General features: G+C 29.7%; 2 protein-coding genes across 3 annotated transcripts in view; one reads left to right on the top strand and one right to left on the bottom strand.

The window, feature by feature from the left end:
• Positions 1–4,460: 4,460 nt before the first annotated feature.
• Positions 4,461–9,518, bottom strand: LOC142319977 (proton channel OtopLc-like). Its single transcript, XM_075357655.1, has 3 exons — positions 9,334–9,518; positions 8,454–8,731; positions 4,461–4,464 (listed from the first exon to the last, which is right to left on the bottom strand). The coding sequence occupies exons 2-3, from the start codon at positions 8,654–8,656 to the stop codon at positions 4,461–4,463; spliced, it is 207 nt and encodes a 68-aa protein (XP_075213770.1). The 5' UTR covers positions 8,657–8,731; positions 9,334–9,518.
• Positions 9,519–10,278: 760 nt separating this feature from the next.
• Positions 10,279–13,658, top strand: part of Vamp7 (Vesicle-associated membrane protein 7) — a 41,093-nt gene continuing 37,713 nt past the window's right edge. The window contains exon 1 of one of the 2 annotated variants that reach the window (XM_075356446.1): positions 10,279–10,653. The gene's annotated coding sequence lies outside the window, so the exon portion shown is untranslated. The remainder of the gene's footprint in view (positions 10,654–13,658) is intronic. The other variant, XM_075356445.1, reaches the window with a different exon arrangement.

Genomic DNA, 13,658 nt, shown 5'->3' with positions numbered 1-13,658 from the left:
AATAGTCATTCGCCTGTTTGAACGAACCATTGTTTCCACTTTTGCACATTTTCAACTGTTTTTGAGGTTACTGGATGTCCCGCACGCTGCTCATCTTCAACAGACTCATTTCCGGTTTTAAATCGGTCATACCACTTGTACACAGTCTTCAAAGTTACCACATTATCGCCATATACCGATTCTAACATTTCATGAGCTTCTTTGGCACTCTTTTGCAACTTAAAACAAAACTTAATGTTAATGCGTTGTTCAAAATCCAAGTTGCGCAACAGACACAATAAACACAACCTCACTCTAGCGGCTCTGGCAGCTCGAACGTGTTAATAACTTGTTCCTGCCTATCTCAGTTGATCACGCTATTGGACAAATTACTGCATATGGATGTAGCGTGGGCAGTTGCCACTATAAAAATTCATTCACCGTATTTTTTTATCACACCTCGTAGCTTAGACACTTTCTAATGGTGTTTCATTTTATTCAAACGCTGATAAAGGGAAGAGGCCAAAAAAACATTTTTTTTTCTTTATGTTTCTGAACTCAAAGTTAGATTCTTGCACTAATTAAGTGATTTCATTTTAATTTTGGTTACATTAGTTATTCATAGAGATGGGTCACCAAAGGTTCCATATCTCAAAACTTAAATTAAAGAGTAGAATAGTTTTTTTATGAAATTCTTTACTTCTGTACTTACAAGGTTTAATTTTTCACCAAAGAAATAATTTGTTGAAGGTAAAGCTCTCAGTAGACAGAAGAGTATAACTTGCATAACTTTCCCAGGTTAGCCAGGGAAGTTATCCAACTCTCCCATATTTTTTCTTCTCCAACAGGCAAGTTGTGTATGTTTAAGTATTTTATAACTTTAGCTACTAAGACAGTGTTTTTACGTAAAAATACAAAAAAGTATTCACCATGATTCTTTTGCTAGGAATTAATAACAGAGTTATAGTCATTATCAAATTGCCAACTAATCAATAAAAAACAAACTGTGTTTAGTATTGTTCAATAAAAAATAAATGAAACTGCTTATGATACAATTATTCAATTATATACGAAATTGACAAATTACATAAGAGTTTCTTATTTTTCAGATTTATAACATTAAACTTTAAAAAGTAATCCATTCATTTGTTTCAGGCAGAATAATGAATAAATAACAGGAGTATGACATGTTAGTAGGGGTGCAGTATTTGACAAGTCAACATGAACAAAAGCAGAGAGGGAAGTTTCATCTGTTTGTTGACAGATTACAACACATCACTGAATAATCATCTTTCTGAAATCTTACACTCTTCAACAATTTGATTAAATTTAATTCATTTTTTTATCTGACAAAAATAAAACAAAGTAATGCAATTCTCCAGCTAAATAATCTTATAGGTATAATTCTTAAGTATCGTAAATAAAAAAAAAAAAAAAAAAATAGATTAATGTTGTTTTGGTAAGTAAAAAAATAAAAAATATATACCAGCTATTATCAATTATTCAACAGATTAACAGCAAGAGTGCGACTGTGTGTGTGTGCAAACACACACACAATAATTTTATTATTAATTAATTAATAACAAATTCCGTAATTATGGATGTTTTTTGATGTTATTTCATTGTTTAATTATATAAAGATACAGCATATTTTAATTTTAAAAAGTAATAAAACACTGTTGTTACATTAATTCTAGAGAAAAATTCATTTCTCAAACATTGATCTGTATAATTTATCACCCAATCCAGTAAAGTTAATAATAATAAATAATTTATTTATAAAAAACAAAAACAAAAATGAGCCTTTCGTAGCACTTTTCAATCACACCAAAGAGAACATTAAGCCATCATGACAAAATCAGAAAAATTCATTATACACACACTCACATACATATAAAAATTTTAACAACGCAAAACATTTGGGCACAATTGTATGTCTAAATGAAAAAAAACTTCCAGCAATAATATCAGCTAATATCAAAGTTAGAACAGTACCATTATTTACTGAAAATGACCACAAAATCAACTGAAAACAATATCACATGTTTGTTTTTTTGCTACATCCTTTTCCATGATGGTCGATAATGATATTAATTTAAATTTTAAACACTTGTATTGACAAAACAAATCAAATTTTATGATAAATTTTTAAAACACTTCTTAAAAGGTCTTTGCTGCTGAAATTAGATTAATAACATCAGTTAGTGTCAGTGTGAAACAGTAGCACTGATTTCTGGAGACCAATTGCAAAAACAACTGAAAACGTTTTGAAGTTTTTTGAAAAAAGTTATTATAAAATTCATTTTTTTGTCATTACAAAAGTTTAAAATTTAAATTACGCAAGAAATTTTTATGCACCCATTCTTGATGTGATTTGCTATCTGTTGTTTTAATCAGATCTATGATCTATTTTTTAATAATAAAAGATTTATTTAATCATATATTTATTTTGCAGGTCATGTAAAAAAGTTTATAGTTTATGCTGACAACTGCTAACAACATAGACAAAAACATAGCAAAACTTCAGAACAATCAATATCAGAGCAAATTTGACTATCAAATTCTAAATTAAAATTTGGTATTTGATATGACTGATTTATTAACATTTAATTGTAAGAACTAATAAAATGATTAAAAATACCTTAATTTTTTATTTGTGTTTGAATTATAAGCACTACACCAAACTGTAGGTGGTATATAACTTCCAGTAGCAAAATATAGTTTAATACAAAAGAAGGATGCTGAAGCAAGATGGTAAACTATACTTGGTCTACCCTTCAGTAGACCAGAGACAGTCTACCTGGGAGAAGACCAGGATAATCTGGTGAGATAATATCATCCTTTTTCATAACCCATCCCTTTTTCATTTACTTTAGTCTTTCTTCCCATCAGTTGTTCTATGAATAGAAGTTTGACCTTAATAATTAGTTCTCCATACTGAGATGCCAATACGTATAAATCCTTGGTATCTGGTTGAGGAGGGTGTTTGCAAATTGACTCAAGAGTTCTGTTTACAGTCACTGAACATTGTAATTGCAACTGAACACTAAAGTACAAGCCAGATTATGAATGAAAGGGGGTCATAACAAGAAGTCTTGTCCCTTATAATCAAACCATTCAAAAGACCCAGACAACAGAGATGTGTTGTATAGTTTAGTGGAAAATACAAAAACTTACTTGAAATTTTCAGTGTATTTATTAATAATAAATTCAAATTACACAATAAGGTCAATTTTTAACAAAACAGGCCAAGAAAATAAGTCTAAAATCACTATATCATTCACATTTCTTCAAAGGAGAGATAGACAAGTTAGCTAGCTCAGTGTGCTATAATTTCTACAAAAGATTACACTTAAATTTAAACACACATAACAAAATCAAACCATACTGTTTTACTTTGAAGCACTGTAATAAAACATTAACTTGGTCACAATTATTAAATATTTATTATGATTATGTATATTTCCACCTAAAGTATATCATCTCTGGAGCTCCCTCAAAAATGCACAACTAGTTTTAAAGATGCAAAGCCAGGCTGTCAGATCACTGTTTGATGCTCACATTTGAATATTTAGAAAATTAAAAATATTAACTTATCCATAAGTATATTTATGAATATGCACATTTTACTAAAAAGAATTACTTCTTAAAAAATAGTAATATCCATCTGTTTGTAACACGCCAAACAACAGTTTTCATCTAACTCAACACAATATTTCAGTTAATGAGAAAGATCCTTATTATGCTTCTGTTGCCATTTTTAATCAATTATTAAACCGAATTAAAAATCTTCCCACCATTTTATTTAAAATACGATTAAAGGACTTTATTTTACAGAAACAATAATACTCTGTCAATGAATTTTCAATAACATTATTTAAATTTTTTTTAAATGTGAATTTTCTGCATCATGATTATTATATTTATACATAATGTGGTGAAATAAATTTTCATTAATGGCTTTCGAACTGTGATTTATTTTTCGCTGTTTATATTTACTTTGTTATATTTACTTAACATTATTTCTTGTATTTGTTTTTTAAATAATTAATATGAACTTTAATCACATCAATTTTTTATTTTATAATTAACTGTGATGTATCAAGTTTTTACAAATTGTTTCCCTTGATGTACCAAGGTAATTCTAAAAAAGTTATTTATTTTATCAATGGAGTAGCACATCTATTCATTCCTGATGTGATTTATACATGTAATGCATCATGTACTATATAATGTATTTATTTACTAATCAAAATAAAAGATTTATTTTATTTTACCAACCTGATTGGTTGGTCAGTAATCTATACTTTTTAATGAATTTAGTTTTTTTTATATTTTTTTTTATAGTGATTAGTATAAAAGAAAAATCTACATTTTCCAATTAAAAATAAAATAAAAAAATTCTTCTACCTGCATTTTCTATTACTGTACCAACTTGAACCAAATATTTATCATTATTTTTTATTTATAGAGTTATTTAGTTACCTGCAATATAACAACAGACACTGATATATAAAAATAAATTTTATAGCATGTGAAAAAATATTATGCCTGACGAGGATTAAAACCCAGAATCTCTAGATAAAGAGTAGAGATGTCACCACTCGGCTGCAATAATTAGCAAGAAAATGGGGTTCTGAAGTTTGGTATATAGAACAAACAATGTATTTAAAATAACCTGATGTTGAATTGAGCGATCCAGATTTCTAGATGTATGGGGTTCAAATAATAAGAATACTACTTAAAGTTTTCAATGATAATTCAGTTCAAATATTAAGTTTAAAAGTTTAAGCAAGTGAGTGATGAGTAGAAACCTCTTATCTGACACAAAATTCCATGTAGAGAACAATATGAAAAAAAAAATGTTTCTTCAATTCAAACCGATTAAAATATGTTTTTATATTTAGAATTAATTCAGTTATTACATTTTTTTTTTTTTTGAACGACTAATTTTTCCACCTGACACTATGAGAATGACCAAGGAGGCAGTAAATTCTTTTATATTTTAGCAAGACAACAGTAATAAAAATTTGTGAATAACTGCTTGTTATTCTAGCACTCCCATACAGTTTCTTAATTAATATTGTTATTAATTTTATGACTATATATTGTACTGTAAAACTACACAGTATACTATCAGGGAAAAATATGCTAATTGGGTCAAATTTTTCATGTCATAGTTTTTGCATATCTTGACTTTACATGATCCTGTCAGACCAATAAATACAATTTTACCTTTGAATAAAGTAAGTGTGAACATAGATATGTATGTATATATTGGCCTGTTTTTTTGCTGATATCTTCAGAATACATAAAAGTTAGCACAATGATTTCTTTATATGGCCCACTGATGCTATTTAATATTGATCATAACACTGATACGCAAAAAAAAATTTAATGTTTCTCTAAGTGTGATACTCTTTCTTGATTTGATTTTTTGCAAGCATTACAGATCTGTAAATACAATTTTTCTATCACACTTAATTTTAAATAAATTATGTTTAAAAAATAATTAAGGTAAATATAGTTAAAATCTGTAAAATTTAAAATTTTGCATGGCCATACCAGTGTTAGGATGATTTTGCTGATGTTTTTGTTTTATAAATAACCTCAGGCACATCCCGAATTAATGTATAACAGTAATTAGCTAGCATTTTAGTATTCCATTTCCCTTTATAGCAGCTTTCCATCACCAAAATATATTGGTGGAAACGTTCACAGTATTCAGAGTACTTACATCTCTGAAGTTATCCGAGAAAAAATCCAGATGCGAGTGGAGGAAATCTATTTTCAAAGACATATTGCATCCCATAGCTCTGTATGAAGTAAGAAGTTGATTAACAATATCGTGGTAGTTGTTGGATTTTTGTTTGCCAAGAAACTTGTTGCAAACGTCTTTAAATGAAGCCCAAGCTGCACTTTCTACATTATTTCACTTAAATACATCACCTTTGACCAACTCTCTTATTTGAGGACTAACAAATACTCCTTTAGTTTTTTTTTCACTTACATTCGGAAATTTATGCCTGATATACAAAAATCCAGGTCCATCCTTCTTCATTACTTTTACAAAAATTTTCATTAGTCCTAGTTTGATGTGGAGAGGGGGTAAAAATATTTTTTTGGATTCAACTAAGGGCTCATGAATAATAATATTTTTCCCATTTGGAGTTGTTGTCTCGTTTCTTCTACTCTTTGATAACATAATGTTTATCCCTAGCACAGCTGTCCTATTTGTAATGAAAACACATGTACTTTGAACAGCCTAACTGCATGCCTAACAAAATAGCTATAACATTCAAATCATCATTTATGTTCCAGCTATGTTTTTTATAATTTATTTTTTCAACGTCTTTCATCACATCGTATGTCTATTTCAAATTAATACCGTAAGCGATTGTTATTAAAGGATATTTGTTACCGTTGTGTAGTAGAACCACTTTTAATCTATACTTGGACGAATCTATGAAAAAGCGCCAGTCCTCAGGTTTATGAACTTATCCTAAGTGCAACATCAGCTCATCAATATTTGTACAATAAACCAAATTATTTTCATCAATAAAGTTTCGAGACAGTTTTTTTTTGTCGGCTTAGAAAGCCTGAAATTTTTATATTATTTTAAAGTAAATTCTAACCTTGCAGTCTTGATCCTAACAGTTCAGCTTGATTTTTTGATAAATTTAAATCTGTAACTAAGGCATTTAATTCACCTTGTGATATAAGATGTGGCTTACTGGAAGATAATTCAAAATCAAAATCATTGTTGTCTTCTTCAGTACTGCCTGATTCTGAAGACAGCAATATGACTGAACAAAATTAATTCATTTCTCAAACCAGTGCTTAATACAAACAACACAGCTGTGTTTTCAGCTACATGTTTTGACCTGCACAGACATGATTAATCTTGTACATGAAGTCTCACTCTTCAGTATTAGATATGAGATGATAATATGTGACTATGATATGATTTAATTCTTTGTTTAGTATTGTTTAATTATTGCTTACAAATTATGTTAACAAAGTTAAACAATAAAAAATGAGCTAACAAAATACAATATAAGAGCTTATAATGCTAACTTCGTTGAAAAATAAAAAAATCCTTTAAAATCCTTTTGTCTTTTCTGGATTCTTGTCTAATTAGATGATTCCATATATTAATATGCCATTTTGGTTATGTATTTGAGAAATTTCATTCCGTGATGGGAGATAATAAACCTATTTTTCTTTTTGCTTTCTTGACATTTTTCTTGATATCATCTGAGTGGATTAATTGATTTTCAAGAAATTTTATTCAATGATTTGTGAATGTAGGTCACTGATGTCATTTAATGATGTAAAGTTTTGCAATTCTGGGGGGTTTTTTAAACAAGTTTTATTAGATGTAATGCCTTGGTAGAAATATTTAAATTGAATTTAATGATTTATTTACAAACTGTAGCAATCATTTTATTACACATGTTAAGAATAGAAAAGTATTTATATATAAATATGCGTTTGGCTGTTTAGTGTAATGTTAGCTTCCTGGCTTCTAAAATAGCTTGTCTATGGCTTGATTTCTTACAAGAAAAATGCCAGGGTCTGGTATTTGAATGACACTGATACAGCTTATCAGTTTTACTGAGAACCACAGAAAATGTAGAGAAAATCTGCTAGCTTGTCTGAGAAGACTGCTCAATTTCTAATAATAGCTCAAACCATGAACATCAACGAAGATACTGTGTGGAAAATTTATGAATGGAAAAAATAAAATTGGAATGGAATGAAAATTTATGAATGGATTTCTAGATGAAAAAAGCTTCTGCGGAGACAGTCTTAGGGTATTTCAAGCAGAGAAAAATGAAAAGAAAATTTGAAGAGACAAACTGTAACAACTTATGCCAACCCCAACCTCTTCCAAAAAAATGATCACTGATGATAAACCTGAATCTTCTATTATGATTCTGAAATTAAACATCAGACAATGCAGTGGAACCACTATAACAAAAAAATGAGATAACTTCATCAGAGCAAGATTAAACAAGGAAGTTTTGACAAACTGAGAGAAGTCAGAAAAGATGACCTGAACTGTTGAAAAATTGTTTCATTCTTCATCAGAGTAATGCACCAATTAACATGACACTTTCCAAAAAGAATTTGTGTTCAGTGAAATTTGTGAATCAGTTGTGTTCTTTTATTATAGTGTTCTTATTGTAGAATGCCACTTACAACTACCCTGATCTTTTAGGAGCCTTTACAAAGTTCTCAAAAATCTTCAAAAAATGTCAGCATATTTCACCATGTTGAATAACATAAGTAAAGAAAATAAACTCTTATATAGAGGAAAAAATTAATAACATTACATACAATCATGCCAACAACTGGAAAATTTGAAACCATAATATACTTTGTAAAGTAATAATGACGATAGTTAAATCATACAGGTTCAATTATATATTAACAAAACTGTTAGTATTAAGGAATAAAATTGCACTTACCATGGTGTATCATCCTTTACAGTTGTGGCAGTAGGAGTTGAAGCATCATCAGTAGTACATTCTTGTGGCAAAACACCTGAGGTTGTTGCTACTTCTTCAATATCAGAATCAATACCCTGAGCAAAGTCCATATAAAAAGAATCACGAGATCCACTTGAGCCTCGTCGCAGCTTTAAACTAAGATCTGGTGAACTATCCTGCATGATGGATCCAGGTCTCTAAATTTTTAAACAGTAATTAATTCCAACCTCTGGCAGCTTGGTTCCAGTGATTATTTCCTATAAAATGACACCAAAAACAAATCACTCTGATTTCATAATTTACTGCAACTGCTTTAATTATGAATAAAAATATTTATTATTAATACATTGTGAACTAATATTTAAATAAAATGCAGACTTGATCTTTTATGTCAGCCTGCATATTTTTGATTTCCTGAAGTAATCCTTATCTCAAAATAACTTTGCAAACAACTATCTTTAAAAAATTAAGAAATAAATAATTACTGACTAACCAGTAATTATGAGCTATTTCAAAAAAAAATAAAAGAAATATAGTAAAATAATTAATTAGCTACAAATTGCAACAGTTATTAATTAACCACTTTGTAATGATATATACATATTACATAAGAATAAAATTATTACGAAAAATCAAAATTCTATTGAATTCAATTGTACATTTTCGATCAGCTAATATCAAAATTACCTTTTTAAATTAATAATTATTTAACGGTAAAAGGTGTTGTAATAGTAATCCATCAGGAAAAATAAAAATAAGAGAACCAGAATATAACATATCTATTATCAAACTAATAGTTCAAATATTTTTACGCTAAAGATAACACATTTTTTAATTAATATTATTTAGAAATAATTACCTTTAAAATCCGAGGCAATTCGGTCATGATAAACATGTTGGCAATTCACAACCCTTAACATGAACACTGTAATTTAAGACACTATTAAGAACACAAGAGGTGTTTAGTAAACGGGCCACTGTAATCAAAATGTCAATTTCGCATGAGCATCGTAACAACAGTTACTCGTATCGCGTAAAATGTAAACAAACCCAGCAGAATCATATCTTTTACGGGGTTAAAATGCGCCTAATACTACATGTGTATAAGAAACTTACGATAAAAATAGTAATGAATTCAGGAGTAAGGGGATAAAGGTGATTCAAAACAAGGCGATGATAAAACAGGGGAGAACTTCCCCTGGATCTGTCTAACAGTACAGTTCGTAGTAACGAAGGGACGCATATTCCCTCTCCCCTTCCTTTCAATTCTCTTCTTTCATTCCTTCAATTCATCCATTTATACGTGCGGGTTAGGGCGAAAGCACAGCTACGCCCTCCGGTAGGTTTATTAGGAACTAACATCTTATGTTAAAAATTGAAATGTCTGATCATAATTTTATTCCATTCATTAGCAACTTACAGTGACATGTTTTCTAAGACGAGTATACAGTTTTAATTTCTGAAAAATTGCCGTTCAAATAGTTTTGAAGACAGTACAAAAATTAATTACAATTTTAATCAGGAATTGTTTTTTTAGGAATAATGGTCTACTAGTCTCCAAATTTCTGTTACCAACATGACGATGTGAAATACACTAAAAAAATCTTTTCTCCCTGTAAGTCGGATTTCACCTTTTATGCAACAAAAAATATTAAATATTCATAGTTTATCACGCAAGATATTTATTTAAAAATTCATGAAAATGTGTATAACATTCTTAAAAAAAAAACAATCTGTTTTTAAGAAATAACAAATAATCAGCTGTTGTTAATTTGCATCACATGATACCACAGTGTAATGTACAGTTGCTATCCGTAGTTTTTTTGTCATTTATCATGATGCAATGACGCATCGTTGTTTAAATTAGATTGACTGAAGTAGTTATCGGCATTGTTTCGTGGGGTTAATCGAGAATTTTTTGTCAACTAATAACGTGATCTTCTTTGTGAAATCTAACCTAGCCTGTTGTTACACTAATTCAAACTATTTGTTAATATTTTTATTGTATGCAATTAAAAATGTGCGTAACTTAAGTTTCAATGGAGTGCAGTGTACTTTAGTTAGTAACAAAGAATCTATTACCATTCCTGTTAACGTCAATTTGCGAAGACATACAAGTTGCTACATTCCTTCTTATTACGTAATAATTGTGAAACAAATATAACTCAACAAAACTGAGGTAAATATTTATATTAAAATTAATATAAATTATTCTTTATTGAGATTTAGTATACTCATAACCTCTTTTACTGTTGTAGTTTCCTACTTTGAGAACTGATAATTCACTTAGTAACAATGTTAATTTAATATTTATTATCCAGTTATTCATTATCGTTTTACCGGTTAACTTCTCATAAGTTGTATACGATTCATATTAAATTTTGACTGAAGTAATAGATTATTTTAAAACAGAAGTAATGGTATATTTACATGTGATTGCCTCTGTAATTAATTGTTTTCCATATTCTACAGCTTTATTATTATTATTTATTCTACAACTTGTTTTCTACTTATACTTTGTTCTTGTACTGGTACTACATAATGTTTAAGGAATCTTTTTCAAACTGTGTTCTGCCTCTAAGACAAGTAAAAGAGGCCTGCAAAAAACTCACTGCAATTGTTTTCTGCTACAATTAGTAGAAATTAAAATGCTCTAATATTCGTATTATTCTTTTTCAAAATACATTCTAATTTAAGTGATTACACCAGTCAACATAATTTTTGTCTCACGAGTACGAATACGTGTACTTAATGCAGTTTTTTATTCTGTTTTCAAATATGTATTTGGGAATTTCTCCATCACCCACAGTTTTTTTGTTATTTTAATTTTTTTAAATATTCTAAAACGTTTTTTCGTTCATTTGTCCATTGCCAAGTAAAAGCTCCGAGAGCATTGTAAATATGATAGGGCCAAATGAGCTAACTCAAAGGGTAACTTTGCTACTGTTGTTCAGGTTCATGCGTGAGTATAGACATATACAAACGTGATCTAGTGTAGCACTCATTCATTTGAACATCCCAATTGTGAAATAGTAGTGAACCAGTAAACACGTCATTGCAAGTGCTTTGTATGTTGAATTATTGTGTATTACATATTTACAACTTTATTTCTTTTAATTAGTTGTTAGTTACAAAATGCCTAGAGTTTGTTTAAATCATCCTAACAATTTTTGTTACTTATGTGGTGAAGTGATGCTCAAGTCCCAAAGGCAAAAACTTTCTCCATTAGTAAAAAAAAGTGTTATGAACTTAAAATAAAGTTCATAACACCTTTTAAGTTGAGAACCACACAAGGGCTTGGGCGCCACATATCTGTTGTTTATCGTGTTCTAGGCTTCCCACAGCATGGAAAAATAGCACACGCACATACCATTTGCTATCCCTATGATTGGGAAAATCCAAAGATCACTCTTCTGATTGTTATTTCTGCTTAACAAACATTAAAGGGATTATGTCAAAATCAAAACACATAGGTGTTTTACTAACTTGCAATCTCCACCAGTGAAGACCAGTTCCACACTGAAGAATTGTCGATACCAAAGCCTCCAGAACATGTAACATTAGATGAAGAGAGCTCAGAGTCTGATGGAAGTGAGGAAGAAAAAGAAAAACATTCTGGGGATACAACTTTTGAATAAAGCAGTTCATCTTGAACCTCATTTATGACCCAAGAAAATCTTAACGATCTCATACAAGATTTAAAGTTATCCAAAAACAGTTTGAAATGCTTCCTTCCCAGCTAAGAGGATGGATGGAATCTTCTTTAAAAAAATACAAAGATACGTACTAATCGTAATTGTCATTCTGAATTTAAAGACTATTTTTCTGAAGAAAATGGCTTATTGTTTTGTAATGACATTTTTTCTCTTATGGAGACACTTTGTAATGAACATAAACAACAGAATGGTGCTTGTTCATTGATTCCCCTAAAGTTAGTTTAATAGCTGTGCATCTGCATAATGGCAATTAATCCCCATCAGTACCTGTGGCCCACTCTGCTAGTCTGAAAGAAACATATGAAAACTTTAAATTTATGTTGAAAAAGCTTCAATATGCAGTGTATGAATGGAATATTTGTGGTGATTTGAAGGTAATTGCACTTATTCTTGGGCTGTAGCTTGGTTACACAGTCCTGTTGTATTTTGTGTGTAGGGACATAAAAACCATTTCATTAGAAAAGAATGACCTAAACACGAATCGCTCATTCCTGAACAGAATAATATGAAACATGACTTAATGTATAATCCTAAAAATGTGTATGTACTTCCATTACTTATCAAACTTTGATTAATGAAGAATTTCATCAAGGCTATGGACAGTACTCCTGGTTTCATATTCTTAAAACAGAAGTTTTCTAAAATTAGTGTTACAAAAATTAAAGAAGGAATACGTGTGGGTCCACAAATATGATTACTAATGCATGATGAAAAGTTTGAGGAACTATTGTTTGAATCCACTGGAGAAAGCAGCTTGGCAAGCATTCAGAAGTGTTACTTAGAGTTTTTTGGGTAATTGAAAGGCAGGAAATGTCGGTAATATTGTCAACAATCTTATAACATAAAAATTTGGGTTGTAATATGTTTTTAACAGTACACTTCCTGCACTTGCACCAAGATTTCTTCCTGGAAAATTTTGGTGCAGTGAGCGATGAGCAAGGGTAACATTTTCATCAGATTTCAGCTATGGAAAAGAGGTGTCAACGCAAATGGAATCCTAATATACTGGCCTATTATTGTTAGACCATTAAGAGGGATGCTCCACAGGTGAAATATAGCAGAAAATCATAATTTCTTAATTTCTAGGCTGGTCAAATGTTTGAATATTGTGTAGTTAAGAATGCAGAAAGTATTAAAATGTTTAAAATTATAAATGCCTGTCTCTTGGAATCCTTGTGTGATGGGAAAAATTGGTATCATATTTGAATTCAGAAAAAAAAGTCTGAATCACATTTTTTTTTTCCCGAGGAAAAAATTATTTTTGGTTCCCTGGTGTTATTAAAAAATTTCAATGGGTGGAGTGAATAAAAATAAGAGAGCATACATATTTTAGGCCTTTTTAAAGAGAGCACTTGAGTATCGGAGAATAAAAATAAGACAAACTTGTGGGTTAAGACTTGTCTAGAAGGCAATAACAGATCTCTTGATTTTCCAAGTGTTCTCTTAGTGCTACCAGAGATGTCTTCTA

The sequence above is a fragment of the Lycorma delicatula genome, chromosome 2 (assembly GCF_047948215.1).
Source record: "Lycorma delicatula isolate Av1 chromosome 2, ASM4794821v1, whole genome shotgun sequence".
Lineage (NCBI taxonomy): Eukaryota > Metazoa > Arthropoda > Insecta > Hemiptera > Fulgoridae > Lycorma > Lycorma delicatula.
Note: the sequence above shows the minus strand (reverse complement) of the source record. Positions and strands in the feature narration are given on the sequence as shown.